The sequence below is a fragment of the Gadus chalcogrammus genome, chromosome 16 (genome assembly GCF_026213295.1).
Source record: "Gadus chalcogrammus isolate NIFS_2021 chromosome 16, NIFS_Gcha_1.0, whole genome shotgun sequence".
NCBI classification, from domain to species: domain Eukaryota; kingdom Metazoa; phylum Chordata; class Actinopteri; order Gadiformes; family Gadidae; genus Gadus; species Gadus chalcogrammus.
Window position 1 is genome coordinate 11,258,576 of NC_079427.1, and position 26,043 is coordinate 11,284,618.

Below are 26,043 nucleotides of genomic sequence, written 5' to 3' on the forward strand. Positions count from 1 at the left end.
GACAGGGACTTGACGTCGGGCGGGAGGTCAGGCAGACGAAGGTTCGATAACAGGAAGTCAGGCAGATGGATCAGGAGACGGGGACCGAGGAGCAGACAGACCGACAGGGACTGGGCGGCAGGCAGGAGGTCAGACAGGCGAGGGTTCGTTAACAGGCAGAGTGGCTTAGACGAAGTCAATCGGGAGTTGCGGGAAAGCTCTGAATGAAACAAGAGACAATCTGGCAAGGACTGAGTGAAAGGAGAGGACTGTTATAGGGGGAGCACAGATGAAGGTGGTTGGGTTAATTAGGGGAGATCAGGGTGGCAGGCAGGTGAATGGGAAAACCAGGGGCGGACCCTGACACAAACGGCACCTAGAATTACTTTGTAATCGAACATGGCATTCAGAAGATACACAGGTTTTCATTCGAAACACCTAAAAACCTAAGTATTTTGCGTGCCACTTTGTAAACGAACGTGGCCCCAGAAAATATAAAGGTTTTTAGTTTGATAAAAAATCGATCAAAATGTAGTTGAAATACCACTTGTGGATGTTGACTAAAAGAGAGACAAAGAACTAAACTCCTGTTTGTTGTTGTCCAGTCCACACACACTTTCCCCACAGTTGTTTTTCTTACAACCATCTTATCCATTCCAATCCTTTGGTATTTTCCTCTTTCGCTGCAAACCTATAACCTATTGACCTAAAGCCCAAGGTGAAGTTAATAATCAAAGAATAAAACAGATTTTGATTGGCAGCTTGAACAATCCATCTCTTATCTGCTAAGAGGAAATCCCCATGCCTTGATGAATTTAAATGAGTCAGCAAGATGTTGCAGCAATATTTCGATTTATTGGAAAATAAATCACGTAATAGGCAAAGATAACAAATGTAATATTTGTTATCTTATATAACTTCATCTTTATGTTTTATTTAAATGAAGAAGTTCTATGCAATGCCTTTTGCTTTGATGTACTATGCAAGGTCTTTATGCCCTAATTCCTTCATTGACAGTGATTAGTGTTCAAATGACATTATTCCTAAGTGTTTTTCAAGTGTTTTTCTCCAAGATTGTACAAACACAATATCAAATTTTAATAGATGAGGCACAAGCTTAGACCACAACTGTTGTTTGTATACTTCAGAATTCACAGGGAAGAATTTGTAAACACGGGGACCCAGGGTTAATACAATCAAAGTCCCAATTCCTCCTCTAAATGACCAGAGTGTGTGTGTGCGTGTGTGTTTATGTGTGTGTGTGTGTGTGTGCGTGCGTGCGTGTGTTTGTGTGTGTACGTGGGTGTGTGTATTCATTTGTGTGTGTGTGTGTGTTTGTCTGAGTTTGTTTTGTGTGTGTGTGTGTGTGTCTTATGTATTTTTGTGTACGTGCGTGCGTGCATGCGTGTGTGTGTGTGTGTGTGTGTGGGTCCCTCACATCGACATCAGAGAGGAATGGTTGAGGATGGGGTGAAGTAGGCTGTGTGGAGTTAAGACACTGGAGAGGATTACACAGTAGATGCAAGAAAGAATCAGTTGTTGGAGCTGTGAAGTCGAGCAGGTGAACGTATCCATGCATGTCTCATCCAGGAGGTTGTTTTATAAGAGCCTTAGTCTCGTTGTGGTGGAGTGGTCCGTGTGTGGCGTGCCATGTGCCCCGGAGGCCTCTAATGGCCAGCTCACTAAACGCATCGTGACAGGGTGTGGGAACCATTTAAGCCTTTTACACTTTGACATAAGCCGTGCTGATTGCACTTCTCCACCCACTTTGAATTAGCAATCGCCCACAACAATGAAATGACACTGTAAGCGCCTGTTTTAAGGCTCTCTGTTTGTTTCAATCTTTAAAATGTTAATTATTTCATTATTTTGTTTCTAAACGAAGTCTGTACAGTGCACTTGCCACTTAGTATCGTTTGTTTGAATGAGCATTACAGTAGAACTAAGTATACATGCCTATAGACTATAGACTATAAACCTATGCAGCTCTATTCTTACAGTTGTGTTGCTCATAAGATTCACTCTACACCACAGACACACAAAAGACCCAACATCCGGGCTATCGAGGGAAGGGAATAACACACAAAATACAAGAAACCAGCCAGGTTTATCGGGAGCCAGCCATCAAACGCACTTAGCCCTCGGTCCAAGGACCCTGCAAAGTGTCCACGCTGCAGAAACGTCCCTGCGCGGGGAAACGACTGAACCCCTTTAATAACATCAAGGTGACTGCTGCGAGACACGCCCGGCACTCACCACCGCCTTCCCACTGGAAGCCGGCGAACGAGAAACCGTCCCCACAGATCAATTAAAGCGCCGCATTAGCGCGGTGAGGCACCCTCGGAGAACAGGTCAAGAAACGGTTTTACCGGCGAATGAAATGACACGGCTCGCGGCTCCGGGGAGGTCATCCGTCAGCGGAACAATTAAGAGCACTACAGGTCCCTTAACGAGGCCCGGGCGACAAAGGGTTCCTCCTCGCTGAACACTGAGGCCTGTAATGGAGGAGGGACTGCCTGAGGCGGGGGGGGGGGGGGGGGGGGGGCAAGATAAGGGTAATAATTATATTTTAGATCATGAGTGATGTCTCATCCTGGGACTGAGTGGGAGATTTTTAGATTGGCCTGGCGTCTCACCTTCTCTGAGGTGAACCTGCGTAAGGATCACCAAACGACAGTAATTTAATGCCGTTCATCTTATCGCCGTGTTCCTCACAAAGTGAGGCAGACAATGTACAGAAATGTTCCTTGGATTTGAATGTCGTTTTAGAGCAAGAATATTAATGAAGCCACAATGGCCGACAATAGCTGTACTTATCGTCCCACGTCGAGCGGTTTCTACACTAAACAGCCAGCAGGGCAGTCACAGGTCAGACATCAGAGCTTTCGCAAACCTATCCTCGAGCAATCTGTCAGCAGGAGAAAGACCGCCCAGCTGTCGACTCAACCATCACCATCACAACAACTTAGCCTTGAGGTGGGCTGTGGTTACTGGTGGTGCATTAAACAGGCTGGAGGCTGGTGGATGTAAGGGCCCTTAGGAGCAGCAGCGGCGGTGACCAGGCTAGTCGCAACACGCTGCTGGGCTCAGTTGGGGGCCACACGCTTCCTAAGTATTTCCTATGGACTGGGCTCCCCTGTGCACTCCTCTCTGTGAGTGTGTTGGCCTGTGCGTGCGTGTGTGTGAATGTGACTGTGTGTTTGTGTGTGTATGTCTTGGAGTATGTGTTTGTGTTTTTGTGTGTGTTTGTTTGGATACGTGTGTGTGTGTGTGTGTGTGTGTGTGTGTGTGTGTGTGTGTGTGTGTGTGTGTGTGTTTCTTTGTGTGTGTGTGTCTTTGAATATGTGTTTGTCGATTTGTGTGTTTAGGTAGGAAAGTAAGTGCGTGTGTGCGTTAGTGTGTGTGTGTGTGTCTCCTGGGTGCGTACATGCAGGTATTAGAACTGACTAATGTGTGGGGAGCAATCGCAGGACATTGGCCGTCATCATTGGCCATCTGAGCCCACTAGTGCTCCGAATAATAATACGGCTCTTCTCCATGACTCCATGGCAAAGTGTGTTCTATCCAGGCAAAGCCCAAGCCTTGTTCTACAGTTCTCCACGAACACTAGACACACCAGTCGGACTTGAATGTGTTATTCTTGTTTAGTTAATGGCCTTTAATTGATCATTTGATTGTTCTCAGCCTCACTTGGATAATTGTAAATGTGATTGCGTAAGGGTTTTAATCGCACACAGTTAGAGCCTTCTTTCCTAAACTGACTTCCTCTGTTGCAGAGCTTGCATTTATACATAACAACTCTGGATCCAGGGAACCATATTAGGATTCTACATTTGAATATTTTAACATGGTTCATATATATCTGTCTATCCGGCTGAATCCCATGTGAGCTAGGCATGTTACATTTTTAATGACCTAATTTCCGTGGTTAAGGTATGGGTCATGGGTTGGATTTTTGGCCTAATTAATATTGTCAGTCATGACTTTGAGGTTCAACTTAAGATACAGAAAAAATACAAAACTTTTTAAACAAAATATGAACAAAGGAAAATATATTTATATACTATTTATGTATGCATTGGTGGTTTTCCTGTAAAATGTGTGTACATTTCTTGTAACCAAGACCTCCAATGGGGGTTCGCAATATTTAAAAGTCATGGTTTTGAAAACAGCAGCGCAGACTCGTCGTTGTTGTTGATGAACTCAGACCACCGTCAACGGCGGTCCATCCACCCCACGCCCAGGCGCCTCTCTGCTCCGCTCTCCGTCTAATTCAGACCCACGAATGGTGGTGGTTCCGGTCCAGGCCAGTCCAGGCCGGTCCAGGCTCCTCAGCACCTCGACCGCCTCCACAGTCGATCCCCGGTGGGACTCACTCTCCCCCACTGCTTCGGCAGCCGACCTATCCTCCCCGTCTCTGTCACTCTGTCACCAGCGCTTCCCCTCTTCCTGCACGGAGACAGGCGTCAGATCTTGGAGATAAGGCCGCGTCCGCCCGCGCCCTGCTTCCACACTAATGGTTTATAAATATCCCCTTCAAAGGGCCCAGAGACGGCGTGGCGCGGGGTTGGCGCTCCGTGTTGTGGTGTAACATCGCAGACCCATTTAGGCTCATAGTTTCCCTTTCATTCCCTGCCAGCGCGCCCTGCCACAGGGAGCCCGGCGTTAACCGGGGGGGAGGGGGGGGGGCGGTTATGATGGACAGCTGTACTACCGAGGCCTTTGAGCTCCACCAGATTGAGATCAGCGACGGCCTCGCTCACGTGCGCTGCTGCAGCTGTGTGTGATGTCTTCGGTGACAAATAGCACCTGTTTCCCGAACGTTTACACGTGTTGCGGTATTTAAAAATAAAAGCGTGTAGACATTGCTTTTGTCTCTGTCTAACTCTCGCTCTCAGACACACTTCCTCTATGTCGATACTATAAGAAACTACAAGCAACAAAAACAAGATCCAAGCGTCTCTCTCTCTCTGGCACGCTCTGTCTCTCCCGCTCACGCTCTCTCTCGCTCTCTCTCCGTGTCTCTCCCGCTCTCTCACCAACGCACACAGAAACACACACAGAAACACACATTCTTGCTCTAACACACAGAAACAGACACCTTTCGTCTATGTTTCCGCCTCTCGTGTCTGATGAAAGCATCAGGTATTTCTGACGAGCACATCACGACTCGCCATCAATCAGCCTTTGTTTTCCATCACAAACGATGGGCAATCTGTTGTATTTCTCTGTCGCTTCGCCTGCGATCAAAGCCTCAGTGGAGCAGGCCTCCCCCACCTACTCTCCCCTCCCCTCCCCTCCCCTCCCCTGCATCTCATCAAAGTGTTTGCTTTGGGTTCTGTGATGCGTTCAGCAAGCCGGTCCACGGAGCTGGCCTCGGTGTTAGAAGTCAACGCGAGCTGTAAACCTGCCAGGCATCTGGCAGCGAGACACAAGCCAGAGAGGCTTCACACACTAGGGTGTTTGTTGTTGCTGCCGATGCATAATGATTCACATCCAGCAGCAACCTGTTAAGAGGAGGCAGCACTTACATCTCTGAGCGGCATAGCGCCCAGTTTAATGAGAATCAGAGCTAAACGGGCACTTTGTAGTCACGGAAAAGCATACCGCACACGAGCGCAAACACAAGCGTCCGTGCATACATATAGCGCAGGACCACATGCAGACATGATTACTTACAGTAGTGCACAGATTAATGTACACACATACACTCACAAAGAAGCTAATCACACACACATAAATCAATCTCCCCCACTCACAGACACACACACACACACACACACCAACCTGCGCACGCCAAACACAAACACACACACCAGAAAGACACACACACACACACACGCACACACACACACACACACACACACAGCGTATTCAAATCACAAACACTGCATGCAACACACAGATGCACACACACACACAAATATGTTCACAGTGTCACACACACCACGCACACACACACTTGCTCACCTACCCACCAACACACATGTATGCATGTATGATGCATGAGTGAGGTGCGTGCACTCCTCCCCACCCCTCACCCCCCATCCCATCACGTCACTCCGCCGCCCGTTACCAAGATAAGTGGGGCTGAGACCCACGGCGCAGGACGGTGATCAATGAAAAGATGATTATCAGAGGTTGTATTGTTAATGACCGTGTCACGGGTGATTTAACGGCGATGAGATCACACTGGTTATAAATATCCCCACACACAACCCCCCCCACCCCCCTCCCTTTCAGAACAAATTCAAAACGAAGAAGATTCTCTTTTTGAACGTTGACGGGGGGCCCGATCGCGATCCATCACTCCCCCGCGCAGTGCCTTGCTCAAGGCCATATATCTAACTCAGCGTCGGGGCGCCTGTCTGCGTCAGGGAAGGGCGCTGGTGGATGGGCTGCGGCTGAGGCACCGTGGCCGTCGCTCCACCACGGTGCCTGCGGCCACCGGAGAGGCTTTCTCATTTCCTCGCTGCCTCCGTCAAAGGTGAATTTTGAATGGAGGAGTCTCCTCCTCGCGAGTTCATGTCTTTGCGGAACATGAAACAGGCACGGGGAGCATGAGATGTGGGCAACAGGGGCTGGGTCATTGGACGACAATAACGTGAACAGGTGAAGTGAGTTTGAGCTTGAAGTCTGTGTCGGTGGTGTGACGTGCGTCTCCGACGTGTCTTTTTTTTTACATGTTTTCCCCGTTACTTAATGACCTGCCAACCCTGAAAGTGGAGAGGATCTTAAAACCGAAACACTTTTCTACCCCACTACTGCCGTTTGTTTAGAATGAGACCCAAACGATGAGTGGACCTTATTTGTGACAGTATTTGTTTGGCACCACTACATCCACAATGAATCTCTGTAGATTGTCAGTGTTGTGTGTTTAATCCTAAAAGTGATTCATTCCTGTGAATCTTCGTGTGTCTCTTGTTCTCATCCCTGCTCATATGTGAACGCTTGCGCTGATTTCTCTTTAACAAAGCTTAAGTGTCTAAGTCAAATCTTGAATGTGCCCATAGAGAATCAATTAGAAAGCGGTTTAAAGTGAAGGAGACATATAGTACGACAGCGTCACCATGGCTCAGAATAGCTCCTGAATATCCAACACTAATGTATTCCGATTTAAATGACCCATCTCCAAATATTCATTATTGAAGCACCATCTGTTTGAAGCCTTCAGGGTTCAGTCCAATTTGCACTTTTAGCTCTGAGAAGCCTTTGTGTGTGCCCAATACCCTATCACGTCCTGGCTGTCAACAAAACCCAGAGAACACAACCAGCGACATCGTCTTGAACTCATATCCTTTCTTCCTAACCGCTTTGTCCTCCTTTGAAACTGAAATCTGGGTCAGATTTCACATTTCAACCAAGACCACCATTCCCCACTGGGATGCTATACCGTGTTGGTTTACACCCTAGAACAACAATGCAGAATCTGTGGGGCTACACTCCACTTGATGATGCTGCCAGCATGAATATTAACCACAGCAAGGTAAACGAGAGGTATTTAAATAATAAGTCATATTTTATTCATTACATTTCTTTGTGTTCATAATTGTATAGCGTCACGGTTTTCTCCCAGCACAATCGTCGTTGACAAATATAACGGAATAGAATAGTGCCGGAATAAGTTGATTTGAAAAAAAGAGCTGATTGAAACTGAGTCGAACACAATCCAGAAGCGACTGAGGTTAACTAAAATAATAATGAACTATGCGGGTAAGAGCCACACCAACCACTTACTTCTACTCCTGTTCTGGATAACACTAGTGGAAACACTGAAAACAGCCAGTAAAGATCTAGTGACTTATACCGTGTTGCACTGTGTTTAAGTGTTTGTCCCTTTGTTTAATACTGAACTGTGAGGCTGCGGCTCTAATGAGCACAGATCCATACAGTAGTCGCTGCTTTTCTCTTGTCTTGGTTTTCCTCGCAGGGCTAATGCTACCACACAGCAGATCATTAAGATAGCAGCTTCTTCTGTCTGTATTAATTATGAACCAAATCACTTCAAAGACCTGAGCGAGCTCCTAATTAAAGTCGACGTTGTGCACCAGAAATGACTGTGTGATGTAAGCGGTATTAAAATATGACATCACATTTAATTAAAAGTACCACGCAAGGAACACAATCTAAGCATTCTGACCAATGACCCGGCACATTTGAATGGAAGTCGCTGCGTTCATATGTTGTGGATAAGCAGCTTAACGAAAGGCGGCATATCCTCTTTGATAAGCAAGCAGGTGTATGTGGGTGTGTGTGTATGTGTCTGTATGTGAGCGTGGGTGTTTGTGTGTGTGTTTGTGTATGTGAGCTTGGGTGTTTTTGTGTGGTTTTTTGTATGTGTACGTGAGCGTGGGTGTTTGTGTGTGCTTGACGTGTGTGTGTGTAGTACGCATGTTTGTGTTGACACTTGCGTGTGTGTTTGTGCATGTGAGCGTGGATGTTTGTGTGTGTACGCATGTTTGTGTTGACACTTGAGTGTGTTTGTTTATGTATGTGGGCGTGCGTGTTTGTGTGCATGTGTGGGTTTGTGCATGTTTGTGTTCCCACTTGCCTGTGTGTGTGTGTGTGTGTGTGTGTGCGTGTGAGTGTGGGAGCACGACGAGGACGAGGTGGTGGTAGACAGACAGCTGACGCGGGTGAGAGGAGATCATGTACAGACCGATACATGACGGTGAACGTGCCTTGTCTCCCCGTACCGCTGTAGGCCCGCCTGTTGAACACAGGAACACCTGTCGCCACCTGGTTACACCGTAGAGGCCACGGCTCATCTGAACCGTCTAATTAAACACGTGAATCCACTCAATCCCGTCTCTGTAGAGGTGAGCGAACAGAGTGAACTCCGATGCTGCTGAGATTTCCCCATTCCCGTTTTCTTATGCCGCTTTTCCACCTCACATGTAGCTCGACTCGACTCGACTCGACTCGACACGACTCGACACGGTAGCAGCACGGGTCGTTTTCCACCGTAAATAGTACCTCCTGGACGTGGGCGGGGTCGGCTGAACGCGACGCAAACAACACCTACACAACCCACACATGGACAGAACCCACATAACAACAATGGAGGACATCGATGCGATGGTATTCGTGTTCGTATTATTAGCTGGCATGTTGAAGAAGTTGAAGAAGTGGAATATGTTGCGGCGCTGCTATGGCTGTTACCAGCATGGTTGCCATGTCGCTCTCGTGACTTCGTCACACTCTCTGGCCAATCAGTGGCCGGCCGTCTGCCGACGTCACCTTTTAGTATCGGCTCAGCTCGCTTGGAACCTAGAGCGAGGCGGTACTAAAAAAAGCAGCCACTTCAGGTACCAGATACCATGTTTTCGCGGTGGAAACGCCAAAAATGCGAGCTGAGTCGAGTCGAGTCGAGTCGAGTCGAGCTGGTACCATGCAGTGGAAAAGCGGCATTAGAATTAGAATATACCATTTAACTATATTCCTTTTTACCTTTGACACTATACTTTGTAATATATAGTTGGTCATTTCAAGTGTATAATAACTTTGAAGAAACGGTTTGTTACCATTTTATATTTTCTTTGCGCCAGGCATACGGTGTGTTAAACTAGTGATTGAGGAATCATGGTCTTGGGTTCAACGCCCACACCTGGGATCCCCCCCCGATATTATGACCCCCTAACCTGGGATCCCTCCCCTCTCATGACCCCATATCTGGGATCCCTCCCATAGTAGGACTCCTACACCAGGGATCTCTCCCATTTCATGACCCCACACCTGGGATCTCACAGTGTCCTCCCCCTGTCCAAACAGATGTCTACCCTCTCTATGTCTCCTCTCCTCTCAAAACAAGTATATGTTCCTGCTCTCCTGCTTGAAGACTAAGTGGCTGTGAAGTGATGTGTGTAATGTGTGAATTTGCTGCCCTCTATGGATCCTCTATAACACTACACTCACTGCCCCCCAACGCACCTCTGAGCTCATAATTGAGAACAGGCCCATGTGCATTGTGGGCGTTTAGTGGATGACAACCCCATTGCTTTCAGTGTGTGCTGTGTGCTTTTCTCTTGGAGGACATCAGGTCACTAGGAGATCAAAAAAACGTTACAGACAGAAAACAATGAAAGGAGCTGAACCGTTTACAGACACAATAGTATCATGTCTAAAGCTTAATGAAGTTCACTTCTGTGCGGCCCTTCTGGTGCGGGGCGGTGCTTTTGAGACGCAATCCGTAGAGACGTCTTAAATGGCGTGTCTCTCGTCTTTCTCTAAACCCAGATGGGCAGAAACGGACGGATTAAGGACGATTTTCCCCCTGCGTCTCATAAACAATGGAATGACAGCTCTGGGGGATAAACCCAGGCCGAGACGCGCAGGAACAGCTCTTAGGAGAAGGTGAAGGCAGCCCCCTTACGTGCACATTACTCCTGTTGCATTTACGGCCGTCCACACATCCATCAGACAAACCCAGGTGTGCATTCATAGGGGGCTCCTGTGTTGCACTGGGGAGCCGTGCGACAGCGTGGAGTCGACATAGTGTGTGTGTCACTCTGCCACCATCCCTTTCGATTGATGTTCTTGAGTACGCCTTGACTATTCATCTACCGACTGCCGCTGCTCAGAACGCAGACGGCCACGGGGTCATCCACGCTTATTTTCCTCGATTTGTCTGTTTGGATCTTGTTTACTTGTCTCCCTTATTGGGTTTCAAAACACATTTGTCTCCCTTGAATGAAAGAAGGGATTTCTGCAGGTTTTGACTGATGGAAATGTGTGAAGAGGAGTTATGAGGGATTCGACGTCCTCATGACTTGGGGGTCTCGTAGGGAGGACTGGCAGTGCTGGGGACGGCCCCGCTGCTCCTGGGGTGGAGGGTGGTGGTGGTGGTGGTGGTGGTGGTGGTGGCGGTGGGTTGCGGTGGGTGGCGGTGGTGGTGGTGGTGGTGATGGAGGGTGGTGGTGGAGGGTGGTGGTGGTGGTAGTGGAGGATGGTGGTGGTGGAGGATGGTGGTGGTGGTGGTAGTGGAGGGTGGTGGTGGTTGTGGTGGTGGTGGCGGTGGTGGGGGTGGCGGTGGTGGTGGCGGTGGTGGGGGCGGCGGTGGGGGTGGCGGTGGTGGTGGCGGTGGCGGTGATGGTGGGGGTGGTGGTGGTGGTGGTATATAGTAGGGATGTATAGTCATTTTTAATCTTGTGCACGCATGGCATGGGGGGTATTCCACCCCGCTTCACCCTAACATAAGCTGGCCCTGGTGCATCAGAGCAGGCTTTGCGATTAGAAAGGATAAGATTTTGTATTTAAAAAACGGGTTGCACACTCATGCATATATACAGACCAACACGCACACACTCACTCACCCACACTCTCTCACACCACCATACAGCTCATGAGTAAATGTGTTGATTATACAGACTCTGTGTGCTTACTCTGTGAACGCTGTGGGGATGTTCTAGAAAAATGGGATGGTATATTTGTGCAATAAAAAAATATTGTATACAAAATATTAATAATGCGTAGACCATACTATTAGACAGATACAAATCGGTCTAATAGCGAAAGCAAAGTCTGAAAAGTAAAACAGATTTTTGTCAAGCCCAAAGTAAAAACCTTTCGAACGTTGGTTAAATTCAAAGTAAGTCAAAGTAATCCCCTGATGGGTGACGGAGCGGGCGTGGTAGAGTCCGCCACAGCCAGCGGTGCTGACATCATATCCATGTCCAGTGGTGAGGGCTTGGTGGCCGCAAAGTGAGGGGCTGAGTTATGGGATTGAGCCCGCGTTTCTTTAGGGATTAGTCAGCAGGATTTACCAGATTGACGGCAGAGACCCAGGGAACGAGTCGACGCAGGGGGTCACATTGTCCCAGAACCAACTCAAAAGAAAGAAGGCATCCCACTTCTGCCCTCCTCTCCCTCTCTCTCTCTCTCTCTCTCTCTCTCTGTCTCTGTCTCTGTCTCTGTCTCTGTCTCTCTCTCTCTCTCTGTCTCTGTCTCTGTCTCTGTCTCTGTCTCTCTCTCTCTCTCTCTCTCTCTCTCTCTCTCTCTCTCTCTCTCTCTCTCTCTCTCTCTCTCTCTCTCTCTCTCTCGCTCTCTCTCTCTCTCCCTCTCTGTCTCTCTCTCTCTGTCTCTGTCTCTGTCTCTGTCTCTCTCTCCCTGTCTCTCGTCTTTCTCTCTCTCTGTCTCTCTGTCTGTTTCTTTTGTCCCTCTCTCGCTCTCTTTAGCTCTTTGTATCTTCCCTGTCTCTTTGTCTTCCTCTGCTTTGGTTATTTCTGTTTCTCTCTGTCCCTCTGTCTCTGCCTACCTCTTTCTCCCTATGTTCATATCTTTTCCCATGAGCATGTCATATTTCTCTTTCGTTCTCTATGAGATGCTTATTGTCTCTCTTTCTCTCTCTCTTTCCTATATTTCCATTAACTACGCACCATATGTCAATAGATCACACAACATCCCAATACCATGCCAAACCGCACCATAACATTCCGTAACATTCCATAACGCTACAAATTATAGCATCACAAATCCCCCCTCTGTCCCTCCCCTCTCTCACTGCCATCACCGGCCCCGCCCCCTTTCCACCACCACCACCAGCATCATAATTCCCCCCCCCCTCCCTCCCCGTTCACAAATTTGCCCTCACACCGAGAGAAGGCGAGGAGGAAGGCGTGCCACCACAGAAGCTGTGTGTGTGTGCGGGGGGGGGGCGGTGGTTCCCAGCTGCTCCTGCCCTTCGTCTTCACCACCACCAGATGATACCACCTCTCTCTCCATCCTCTTCGTCTTCTTCTCCTTCACCGTGCTTCACCTCCAAGGTTCTGGGGGAGGTTTTCCCGCCCTTTCTCTCATAAAGAGCCTCGCGTCCCGTGCGCTCTGAAGGACCCGGAGCCGGGTGGGGGGCGGGCCGGGGGGGGGCCCGGCCGGGCGCTGGTGGCGGCGTGCGCGGTTAGCTTGTTGCTGTCGTTGGACCCGGCGGGGACCGGCCTCACGATGGCCGCCGCTGCCAGTGCCGCGGACGGGGACCCGGACTGCTGGGACCGGATGATCCAGCTGCAGCTGTCTGCCTCCGGGGACTGGGCGCCCTGTGAGTACGGCCCCCTGCGCCGTCTCTGACTCTCCAGATCCTCCCCCCAGTTCCTCTTCTCTCTTCTTCCCCTCTCACTTCTCTCTCTTCCCTCGCTTTTCACCCCCTTCTGAATCCTCGTTCGTTAGGGTGTCTTGGTCTTCGTTTTGTCCCCAGTGAAACTTTTCAAGGACTTGCCTCTGCTTTTCAGTGTTTCGATGGGGGAAAGCCTCTTGCAACTTTTTCCCAGGAGGGGTGTTTATTCGTGTGATGCAGTGGGAGATTATTTTTTTAAAGCTGTTTTTTTGGTTGCTAGTGAGTGATTTGGGGGACAGGGATGAGTATTGAGTATTCTATTCATCCTACAAGGTCTTCTTGTTTTTCTGATTTCTTGTCAGACAAATCAACAAATATCAATTGGCTTTGGCATCTTGTGAATGCATTCTCTATAGTACGTTTCTACCGTATGTTTATATGTATTGTATAGACTTAATGGGTATTTGATTTAAATTCATTTTACATTGATATTTCATCACCCTCAAACGCTCTCTTGGCCAAGTGAGGACTGTTTTGGGTCATTACCGAAGGCTATAGTCTAAGGTTAAAGATTACATGACCCTCTGAACCTTGTTGCCTTAAGAGCTCAAGATCTGCTTTAATACTACGGAGAAATGGTTTGAGCCCACCGATGGAGGATCCGCCTAGGTTGGGTTTAATCGTGTAATCTTGTTTCGTGTGTCTGTCTGTATGTTGCTTCTGTGTCTTCTTATTGGCATGCTGATGATGCCTCATGCTGTTACATACACGAGTACCTTCCTGGACATACGCACAAAATGATTCCTAACATATAATAATTTGTATTCGTGCATCTTCTTTATCATTTGCCTTATCGTCTAACTTCAGCAATCAAACATGTGCTATTCAAATCCTCGTAAGCCTTGCTCTCGACATTGACAGTTGGAAAATCCACTCCATTCCTGTATGTTAATCTTACCAACCATTTTCTTACCACCTGTTATGAACGCACTGCTTTCAAACCGGCGTGGACACAGATGAGCTGATGGTGACGGCAGAGAATGAAGATCAAAGGGGAATGCTTTTTAAAGCATAGGGATTCATTTCTACCCTTTTAGGTCCGAACTCAATCAATGTTAAACCATTCTTGTGTGTGTGTGTGTGTTTGTGTGTGTTCGTGTGTGTGTGTGTGTGTGTGTGTGTGTGTGTGTGTGTGTGTGTGTGTGTGTGTGTACGTGTGTGCGTGTGCGTGTGCGTGTGCGTGTGTGTGTGTGTGTGTACGCGCGCGTGTGTGTGTGTGTGTGTGCGTGTGTGCGTGCGTGCTTGCGTGCGTGCGTGCGTGCGTGCATGCGTGCGTGCGTGCGTGCGTGCGTGTGTGCGTGTGTGTGTGTGCAACAGGTGACAGCCACATAGTGGAGTTCCCCCGGCTGGAGATGGAGGTGGTGAAGGGGAGGATGGCGGTGCTGCAAGCCTGGTACAGCCCCACCGCCGACATCGCCAAGAACTCCGTCGTCTGGCTCTTCATGGGCAACGGGTCCAAGCAGGTGAGCACCGCACAAGAGCCAAATTGAACACGATGAGAGACGCACCAGAGCCAGTGCTACAGCGTGGCGGGAACCCATGGATGGACGGGGTTTATTCAGACAGCCGTCTGGTCATCGATGGTATGCTACGTCATGGAGGGAACACATGGATGGACAGGGTTTATTCAGACTGCCGTCTGTTCATCGATGGTATGCTGCAGGATTGGGGGCTGACATTGATGGACAGTTTTTATTCAGACAGGCGTCTGTTCATCGATGGTATGCTGCAGGATTGGGGGAACACATGGATGGACTGTGTTCGTTCAGACGGGCGTCTGTTCCTGTTGAACGATCCTCCCTGGGGATCATAGGGAACGAGATGGTAGAGATGGTCTTCTGTAACGGCCGGTCTCCCACCAGAGTCTCAGTCTAGAGAAACCGGCATCTCTCTATCTATCTCTCTCTCTCTCTCTCTCTCTCTCTCTCTCTCTCTCTCTCTCTCTCTCTCTCTATATATATATATCTGGACTCCTACTAAACTGATACCTGAAGTTTCTGCAGCAAATAGATTTTATGTTTGTCACTCAACGACGAGAAACCAACAAACCCAACCCACCATCCAAACACCCGATTGGATGAGCCTGCTTTTACACAAAGTGCGGCCACTGCTCCAACGTACATCCGACCGGCCAATATCCAAACACAAAGTGCCCTGTGTGCAGCAGATTGTTCAACACTGCGACCTCTCCACCTCCACATAACCCAGTCAGCAGCCAAAGCCTTTAGGATTCAGGGCTGCGTGCCAGCCTGCGAAGCAACCTGAGAAAGGCATCCAGTGGGAAGGTAGAACGGAGAGGTGGTTATTACACTATGTATGCACGGGCGATAAACAACGGCAGGAAACCACTAATGAAGGGATGCGTGTCAGTAATGACATTGCAGCAGCCCGACTCTACACAACATTGTGTGTGATTGCGTAAAGCTATAGGGGTATGCATATGAATGAGCGTGTGTGCATCTGCATGGAAGTGTGTGGTCTTTGTGGTGATTATTATAATCCGTGGAGTTTCACTGTCAGTTGCCCTTGATCTGATCTCGACCAGGAAATCAGCCTAAAACTCCACGTCACCATCTGTACATCCCTGACAGGATTATCAGTATGAAGGGCGCAGAATGATCGCTATACGGTCCAATCTAAAACGGTTTGATGTGCCTTTTTGCAGGGACTCTGATGTTTGATGTGGAACGGTAGCCGTTAGATGGCCGGATGGATGTAGATGTATCATGGCCGTGAGATGAGACATGCATCCCGACATGTAGATTGCTCAATGTAGAGTCTTTATTTGATATACGGTGCACTCATTTAAGATTTTCTCCCTGCTTATTACAGTGTCAAGATTTAAACAGTTTTGAAAGCATTTGTATATTACAGTGAATAGTCATGCAAAAAAAGCCGGGCAATACCAACGTAGGGTCCAAAGAATGTACAGTAAAGTATCACTATAAAACTCTTAGCTTCACCTCAATCCCTTCCATAGTGGCGCCAAATCTAGACCTGAGAAATTCGACAAATATTGATTCATTAATTCATAAAATACAAAAAGCTTTTGGTGCCAATGTCGATGATCTTTTTAAATCCTTTTTTGTTCCTCATGAACTTGAAAAGTGTCCGTATCGGCCGTTTTCATGGTGTCCATCTCGCGGTATCTCTGACACTTGGCCCGTGGCAAATATATCGCTATATCTTCCAATAAATCGGAGCAAAATATCCGTTGTTCCAGGGGAGAGGGTTGCTGCAGATAGAAGTTCATCGCTAAACAATACGAAACCAACAAACCAACCACCAGCTCAAACCCTCACTTTTCAACTACCCGATTGAACGAGACCGCGTTAACAGAAAGTACGGCCTCTGTTCCGACGTATATCCGATCAACGCATAGTGCCCTAAATCGGGTTGTTTCCACCACGGCCTTTCCACATCCACATCCCCAGACTTTTCACAGCAATATTATTACATTTTATTGTATGTTTGCTTTAGCTTTCTGCTATTCTTAAACAGTGCAAAAGTGCTAGATAAATAAAGTTGCCTTGCCTTGCCTAAAGTACTGGCAGCAGTTTTGCCAGTAAGCATTATTAATGTATCATCATTCGGCATCTGGTAAGGATGCCCACTGGGCGCCTTCCTTGGGAGGTATTTCAGGCACGTCCAGTGGGGAGGAGACCTCGGGTAAGACCCAGGACTAGGTGGAGAGATTATATCTCAACACTGGCCTGGGAACGCCTCGGGATCCCCCCGTCAGAGTTGGTCAATGTGGCCCGGGAAAGGGAAGTCTGGGGCCCCCTGCTTGAGCTGCTCCCCCCGCGACCCGACCCCGGATAAGCGGACGAAAATGAGAGGGGGAGACATATAAATACAGTAGATTACTGTAAGAATTTCGCTGTCCATTTACATCAAGGTGTTCCAGTGCAGGACAGCAGCTAAACCTCCACCGTTTCCCCATGTTCCAGGTGATCAACTTCAGCTCGGGCGAGGTGGGCTACGGGGAGAACGAGTTCACGGGCCGCGTGGGCTTCAGCGCGGGCATGCCCTCGGCAAACCTCTCCATCTTCATCAACAGCACCCAGGAGTCGGACTCCGGCCGCTACCTGTGCAGCGTCATTGTCCCGGGACGGTCCGGCCTCTCGGGACAGATGCACCTCAACGTCAAAGGTACCCTGCGGCAGGGACGTTGGTCCATTATTAATGTAAATGCTGCAGATGACTCAGTAAAGCTAGGAGTTAGGGTTAGGGTTAGGGTTAAGGTTAGCAAGGGGGGGTACATTATTAATCATACTAGGGGCGTTGGGATGAGTCTGCAGAGCGTACAGGGTAGAGCTAGGAGTTAGGGTTAGCAGGGGGGGGGGGGGGGCGTCGGTACATTATTAATCATAGAAGGGGTTGAGGATGAGTCTGCAGAACATACAGGGTAGATTTAGGGTTAGGGTTAGGGTTATTCATTATACATAGGCTAAGCCGAAGTTACTCCTTTTTACATACAACAAACAATAGTGCAGATGTACATTTGGTTTTATTTGAACAGGACAGGGTCGCCAACAATGTAACCATATGGTGTCCAGAAAAAGAACATAATATGAAACAATAAGGCTAACTATTGAGTCAGTTGAGGGTTTGCATTTCCCTCCTCGCCGCTCGAACAGGAAGCAGCTCCTCTGGAATACAGAGCTGACATGCTGATTTTAAATCCAGTAGAAAACAGAAACAGAGACGTAACAGTATTTCAGTACGTATTTTTTTCCCCTTGAACCGTGAAGCACTCGGCCCGGGTCTATTAGTCCACCATATGCCAGCACTTACCTCTGCGCTGCGGGGCCAGGCTCCGGGGCGTGGCTCCCTGGCTCGCAGGCTGCGCTAAAGCTCGGGTTATGTATTGTCATGTAAGCAGCAACAGATGGAAGCAGACAGGTCCATACCGGCGTGTCCTCTTTTCATTAGGCCGCTATGCACACACACACACACACCGCTACGTCTGCGGTTCCTTGTCTCGCCTACCCGGACAAGGCCAGGATAAGGGCATGGCTGATGGGAGGCATCTAGCGTCCCGGCCTGCTTCTGTTCTTGAGTCAGCTGTCTTTGTGCTGCCGGAGATAAACTTTTGGGGTTTTGATATCTTAGTTATTGTGGAGCATCTCAGGATGTGTGCTGTTTGTTGCGCTTATATTTTCAAGCGCTTTTATTGTTGAGGTCGGAACGCACTTTGTGGAGCTGAATGATCTCTTGAGATGTCACTATGGTCACTAAGACTACAAAGTAAAGGTTTGTCGCTACACTCTTTTATAATCTTGGTTCGGTGCAGCACTTGTACTACTCCAATGCTACAGAATAGAACAACCACACAGAAGTGTTATTGTAAGGGATGGGCGTTTCAAGCAGAAATACTATACAATATCCACTGGAACTATTCGACCATTCTGCTAACATAATTGTCGTAATGGTCTCTTTAGATGTGGTACGGTTGAATGTCTCGGTCACCAATGGCAGCCTGTTGCAACAGCTGCTGCTATTTTAAACTTTCAGAAACTTTTTGTCACTCTTTTCCTTTGTCCATCGCTCTAGCATCACGCTGGAACATACCTTTATCTTCTTTCTATTCTTTTGATTGCCAGTAGTTTGTTTGAGAAAAGATTGTGTAACCCGTGCTTAACGGTTATCACTACATTACATGTGTATCATTCGTCTATTGCACAATATGTTGTCAAAGTATATTATTTGTATTTGTATTTGATTCTATTTTAAAGATACTTGCTGCCTCTATTTTCTTCTGTCTTCCTGCTGCTGTTCTCACTCCTATCTCCCCACTGACCTCGGGGATCAATAACGTTATTGACCCCCCTTCCCCCAGTGCCCCCCTCCCCCCCAGTGTGCTCCCTGGAAGGCGACCCGGTCCTCAACGGGAACGTGACCCTGGGCTGCCGGTCCAGCCAGGGCAAGCCGGAGCCCCAGTACAAGTGGACCAAGGCGGCCCCCACCTCAGAGATCTTCTTCTCGCCCATGCAGAGTAAGTTCTCCTCCAACCTCTCCTCCTCCTCCTCCCTCTCCTCCTTCTCCTCCTCCTCCTCCTCCATCTCCTCCTCCTCCCTCTCCTCCCCCTCCTCCTCCTCCTCCTCCTCCTCCTCCTCCTCCCTCTCCTCCTCTTCCTCCTCCACCTCCTCCTGCCTCTCCTCCTCCTCCCTCTCCTCCTCCTCCTCCTCCTCCTCCTCCTCCTCCTCCTCCTCCCTCTCCTTCACCTCATCCCTCTCCTCCTCCTCCTCCTACCTCTCCTCCTCCTCTTCCTCCTCCTCCTCCCTCTCCTCCTCCTCCTCCTCCTCCTCCTGCCTCTCCTCCTCCTCCTCCTGCCTCTCCTCCTCCTCCCTCTCCTCCTCTTCCTCCTCCTCCTCACACCGCGTCCGTCCGTGTCAGCGCTGAGCCCCCGGCGTGGACGGCTCAGGGCTGAGATCCCGAAACGCGACGAGGGATTGTGTTGTCGTCATGGCGATGTAGATTGTTGTGTCTGGATGACGACAGCGCTCTTTAAAGCCTGCCGTCCCTGCGCTACCTCCAGTGGTGTAACAAAATGAAACATCATTTGTCCTATAATCGATAAACTAGTCAGTAATATAAGATATTTCTGACTGGTGATACATAATATATTCAGAAATCAGAAATATACTTTATTGTGACATATAGGTCCTGCACAGGTCATTCTAGGGTCAGACAAGGTTGTTTAGGTCAACAGTTCCCGTTTCTTAGTGCTATATGAGTTCTGCATTTAAAATACTTGACAGTAGTTTCTTGTTCTGAGGTTCAAAATGAGGCCCATGCACACTGGTTGTAAATTGTGTTACGGTGATACAGATTGTCGTGACCGCGATGACGACAGCGCTCTTAAGAAGCCTGCCGACCCGGCACTACCTCCAGCGCTGTAACAGAATGTATCTGGAGTGGGTTCGTGCCTTCTCCCTATCATCAATAAACCACGACCCCACGAGTGAGCTCTTCGGCGCGACAAAGGCGATGACATTAATGTTTCCTCTTTGTGCGCGGAGGACCTCCCTGCAAGCCGGAGGACATGTGTATCCCGGTGAACCCACCCTGTGTTCCCGACTCTGCCCCCGACCCACTTCATGCTCAAACATTTCACACACAGTGAAATCTACTTATCCAGCGGACAGGTTGGAATCATATGCCAGGGCGGGTACTCAAGTTCACCCCCCCCCCCCCTCCAGGACTGCCTCCCCCGTATGGAGGGAGAGAGGGGGGAGTGGTGAGCTGTCCTCTTGATTGTGATTAGGGTTGTCTGGCTGTCGGTCCAGGTAGCACGGTTTGGGTCGGTTCAGAGGTCGGCGCTCAGACATGGCTGAGGTAGAGGCACCATCTGCCTGACGACGGGAGGACTTATGCTCGGAGCTGACCTGCACTTGGCACGTCTGCTTTCATCCGCTGCACTCATCTCGGGGGGGGGGGGGGGGAGGAACAGTGTTCTCTTTCGATCTCTGATTAAGCCAGGGTCTTTGTGTTGTGTTGCGTGGTGAACCCTCCGGCTCAAAGCTCCCCATTGCTTCATCCTACAGGCTCCTCTGAAATGATCTCTCTCTCTCAATCTCTGACATCTAACATCGTTTGACCTGGCTGTCGACCCCGCAACCTTCCTCACCGGGCTGTTGGTGTGGTGGAGTCTCTGTCTCTGTCTCTCTGTCTGTCTCTCTCTACCTCCCTGACTCTCTGGTTCTTCTGTCTCTCTCCCTACCACTCTGTCTCTCTCTCTTTCTGTCTCTCTCCCTACCACTCTGTCTCTCTCTCTTTCTGTCTCTCTCCCTACCGCTCTGTCTCTCTTTTTCTCTGCATCTATTCTTTCTCCCTCCCCATCTCATCCCACTCTCCCCCTCCTTCTCTCTCTCTCCCCTCTCCATCTCTCTCTCTCTCTCTCTCTCTCTCTCTCTCTCTCTCTCTCTCTCTCTCTCTCTCTCTCTCTCTCTCGCGTCTCTCTCAGACGCCCGCGCACGGCGGACCCAGAACACCACCGCATTTCACTGCTTCTGTCCGCTACGCCTCTGCCTCACCCTCACCCATCCTCACGCTCACATATGCTCTCCCTCTCTCACTCCTCCCTCTCCCTCTCTGTCTCTCTCTCATTCTCTCCATTGGAAAAACAACAGAGTGGAGAGCCTGCCCAAAGCCTTTGCTTGTGCTTGGGTTCATGGGTAAGGGGATCCGATCCCATGTTATCCCATCCCAGCCTACTATCCAACCTCACCCAACCCTCCACCATACCCAATAATCTGTGATTCCTCCCTCCTAGAAAGACCATCTGACGTAATGCCCACCGACGTTCCCCAGTCACGTTCGGTCGTGTCTAGAAGGGGTTATTTTAAAGGACAAATCAACTCAGAGCTCAATGAGACGATCAGGCCGTCCTCTATCAATCACGTAATGAGGCCGCCGCCAGTTGCTCATGAGACCTGCGGTAACAAGGCAGTTATGTGAGCTACGGAGGCATGTAATGAGGGATATGCAGGTAAATCGCCCGCAAATTAACAGGCCCCGAAACGGGTAAGCCTGTTGAATCCAGCTGCAGGTAGAACCATGAATGGTGACCTCAAGTGATTTAGTGAGTGAATAAAACATTATACTTAAGTTACGAGGACGTTATTCTGAAGACTTGGGAATGGGTTGATTTATCCCTTTAAATGTAGGTGTTAGAGATGTTGTTGATTTTAGCCCTCTGTTTTCACCAGTCAGAACTATAGTATAATTCTGACTGGTGATATACTATATAATATATTCTTCAGAAATATACTTTTCTTTCTCCATGCCTATTGTGACTGACAGGTCCTTTCACAGGTCAGTCTAGGGTCAGAAAAGTTGTTTTTTGTCAACAGTTTCTATTGCTTAGTGCTATTTGAGTTCTGCATTCAATATACTTGACAGGAGTTTGTTATTCTTAGGTTTTGAAATTAGAACTTTGTACATTGTTCAATACATCAATGTGTTTCCTAATCCTGTCCCTCTATTGAAACAGCTATTGGATCATTAAAACATATCCAGTAGACAGCCTATCTAATCACACGCTTGCAGACTTCCACCCCAGACTCTTAGAGACGCCCCACACTCCATCACTAGTGCAGTAGTCAAGCCTAGTCAACTTTATTTCACACAACACAAGGCAGACTCAATGTGCTTCACATCAGACCCCCTAGCGGGTCACAGCGGGTTGCCGATGCGTTACAGCCCCCCCCCCCTCGGCCCCTGTCAGACGGCAACCTCTTCACTGCATTGGGCGCACAATGGCCGCCCCGCACGCGCTCAGACGGGTCTCCGCTAATCTGGCACAATTGGGTTTAGTTCTTAACAACTGGCTTTTCAGGCCAGGGATTAATTCATCAAGAGCAGCAGCAGCTCCCAGGCATATTGCCCGCCGTGACCACAATGGGTTCTGTGCTCCCAACATTTGGGCGGAGATGAAAGTGAGAACTATTTATAACCCAGTTATAAAACAAACATGAACGTATTAAGCTGCTTGCCAAGTGTATCCTCCTAATCCCACACTGTTGCTAAAATATTTATCTCGTTTTGGTATAAAAACCCCAGAACCAACAGTGATGACAATGACCTTTGTAATCCACACGCTGTTTCAGGCGATGAATTACTCTTAATAAGAGGCAATTTTGAAGATTTAGACACAGACATGCCACAGAGCAGGTACGATTCCCACAGGTGCACGCTTATTATTGGTTGTTTTATTTTTTTTCATTTTACACTCGTTTTATTTACTCTGTTTTTTAAGTTGCATTCAGTTAACAATTTCTCCAGGCGTAGCGGAAACTTCAAGAGCCTTCTCCAGGTCTAAACGGTTCCTTAGTAAGGTGTTTAACGGCCTAATCCCATCAGACAGAAACAGCAGGGGGTGGCCTTAAAATAGGGCTGTCCAGTCAGGTGGCCTCGGACCACACAGTGTAGCCGCGGCACCTGCCGTCACCGGGACAGCGAAAGGCCCCCGCAGCAGACCTGCTCGCTCAAAGGTGCTCAGGGCATCCAGATGGAGACACAAAGCACGTTCATCAGAAGCTCTCATGTGGATTTCAGAGGATTTGCTTGATAAGTCCATCCGTTTTGTGTGCATTTATTTGTATTCTTAATTTCATCATGACCTATTCTATGAAACAACAACATAGGGGTTATGAAGCTGACCCACCAAAACGCCCTTCATGCTGTCCACATCCATTCATTCAAAGAAAATATAATACAATACAGAGAACATAATAGCTACAACAGATTAATATTAAAGTCATACTTACTAAAACGAAGTAGTAGTAGTAAAAGATATTGGCCTTAACCCTCATATTGGAACCAGGACTACAAACTAGTGTGTTCTTTAATGTGTATCCCTAAATGTCTCACAAATTGTGTATGTGTATTCCCTACCTACCCATGTTAATAGATTACCTTCATTACTTAATATGGGTAATATGTGTTCGTTTAGATAATATTGGTGTGTGTTTGTGTTAACTGTACACACAAACACACACCAAAGGGTGTACACCGTACATTAGTATTACGACGTTAGCTTGGGGCTTCTTTCATTCTGTGCACCCCAATGCCCCGGACCCCCCCCCCCCCGTGTGTCCCCCTACGTGAACACCCCCGTTGTCTGCCGCCCCGACGCCCGTCCTCACTCTGCGTCTGGCCTCCAGATGAGCGCCACGGCACCCTGCGGCTCAGCAACCTGACCAAGGGGATGTCGGGGAAGTACGTGTGCCGGGCCAGCAACACGGCGGGCTCCGACAGCTGCTCCGTCAGCCTGGACGTCATCAGCGGTACGTAGCGCCTTCACACTCTACCCCTCTACGCGTCACAAGGACGGGGGTGCACAGGGAGACGCTAAAGAGTTTGATGTCGGACTCCATTGGAAATTGCAAAGGTTTTAGTCACTGATTAAATGTATTATTAATATTGCATTTAGTATTGAACTTGTACTTTGTCTTGTGTTTTATGTTGCAACTGTGTACTGCTGTCCATCTTGGCCAGGTCTCTCTTGTAAAAGAGATTTTAACCTCAATGAGACTCAACCTGGTTAAGTAAAGGATATGATACATGCTGAGGTGGCCAGATTTTGTGTGATTCAAGACAAAAATAAACATAAGAAAAAGGCAAGGCAAGGCAGCTTTATTTATATAGCACTTTCCATACACAAGGCTCAAAAGCTTCACATTGAAACATAGTCATACAATGAAATGAAATAATAAAATAAATTGGACAAAGAATAATAAGGAAATGTGCTAAATTAATATTCTTATGCGTGTAAACATATTTGTGCAAGATTCATGCACACTATGCAAATAAAAGTTTTACAGAAGCAGAGTCAATTACATAAACGCCAAGACCACTCAAGTGTTCTGTCACTGATTGTGTTTCTGTGTCCGTTTCCCTCAAAGCTTCTAACACGGGCGTGATCGCCGTGGCAACCCTGGGATCGGTCGTGGGATTGGTGGCCTTGGTGCTCTTCCTCATCTTCATCCTCAGAAGGACGCGGGACACGGAGGAGGAGATAGCCAATGAGATCAAGTGAGACAAGTCATTGGTTTATTCATGACATGGATTACTATTTAGTTTTTTAGTGTTCTTATCCGAAGTGACTTACAAGGTTAGGGTTAATTACAGGGAGTAACGAGTCTTAAGGAGCACGTGTCTTATCTAAAGTGGCTTACAGTGGGTAAGGAGTCTTAAGGAGCAGGTATCTTCTCTAAAGTGACTTACAAAGAGTAACAGGTGTTAAGGAGCATGTATCTTATCGAAAGTGACTTAGAGTGAGTAACAAGTCCTAAGGAGCAGGCTTCATATACATAAAAGACTTATAGTGAGTAAAGAGTCTAGGAGGTAAGGTAATGAGCAGGTAGGTTTCGGCGTCTAGCCCAAGGATGGCCACACGTAGTGTCCAGACTACACCCAGCCCCATTTCACCCTTAAATCAATGCAAGCGTTTCCATTGGACGACAGCGTGGGTCTTAACGGCGGTAACGTCTCCGTCCGCAGGGAGGACGCCCAGGCGCCCAAGCGCGTCTCGTGGGCCAAGAGCAACACGGGCTCCGACGCGGCGTCCAAGAACGGAACGCTATCCTCCATCGCCACCACGCCGCGGCCCCGGGACCCCCACCCGCCCGCCTTCCACTACCCCTACACCCCGGTGCCCACCTCCGACAGCGGCTCCGTGGTCCACGCCTACACGCTGCGGCCGGGGGACGCCGGCCCCCTGCAGGGCCTCCCGGGGTACAACGGCACCCCGTCGGGCAAGCTGAAGAGGCCGCCGCCGCCGAGAGCCAACGGCGTGCCGCCGCACGCCCCCCGGAGCCCCGCCCCCCCCGGGCCTCCGCCCAACGACAGGACGGACAACGGGGCCCAGCCTCAGGTGCCCCACCCGGCCACGCCCACGCCCAAGACCGCCACCCTAACGCGCAAGGGCGGGATCACCGTCACGGTGCCAGTGCAGAGCCAGGCGGGCTCGCTGGTGTAGACAGACAAAGGCACAACATGAGGGATGGGTTGGGTTAGGGTGCGGACGCTGCCTTGGATTGGAGGGGAGAGGAGGGGCGGGGCTTACGGTCTCGTCGGGAGGAGCTCGTCTCGCCGTTGGATTCAGTTGCGTTCGACTTCGCAGAGACCGGAAGAACCACCGTTTGCGTCGAGTCGACTTTCAAGGCGTTTCTCATTTGTTTTGTTTGTATGTTTGTTTTGGGACGCCGCACTCAGCTGGAGCTGAGGTATTATTCATTTATAACCTCGTTAAGAGGACCTTCTGAGTTTATTCCAAGCTTCTGCCTGTTGAGGTAAAATTCCAATTGTTACAAGAGTTGTGTTGATTTAAGGTATTCTCCGGTGAGCCATATATACACGATAGTTCTCATGTGACTTATGGTAATTTGATGACGTGTTTTGCCAGAAGTGTAGTGAGATTTTTATACCTATATACATATAAACCAGGTGTG

The 26,043-nt window shown here is 48.8% G+C and overlaps 1 protein-coding gene across 1 annotated transcript in view; it reads left to right on the forward strand.

The window, feature by feature from the left end:
• esamb (endothelial cell adhesion molecule b) overlaps positions 1-25,584 on the forward strand; it is a 38,438-nt gene extending 12,854 nt beyond the window's left edge. The window contains exons 2-7 of the mRNA XM_056611806.1: positions 14,402-14,547; positions 17,035-17,236; positions 18,927-19,082; positions 23,755-23,877; positions 24,496-24,625; positions 25,094-25,584. Of these exons, the coding sequence (XP_056467781.1) occupies positions 14,402-14,547; positions 17,035-17,236; positions 18,927-19,082; positions 23,755-23,877; positions 24,496-24,625; positions 25,094-25,571 (1,235 nt within the window). The 3' untranslated portion in view covers positions 25,572-25,584. The remainder of the gene's footprint in view (positions 1-14,401; positions 14,548-17,034; positions 17,237-18,926; positions 19,083-23,754; positions 23,878-24,495; positions 24,626-25,093) is intronic.
• Positions 25,585-26,043: the final 459 nt, after the last annotated feature.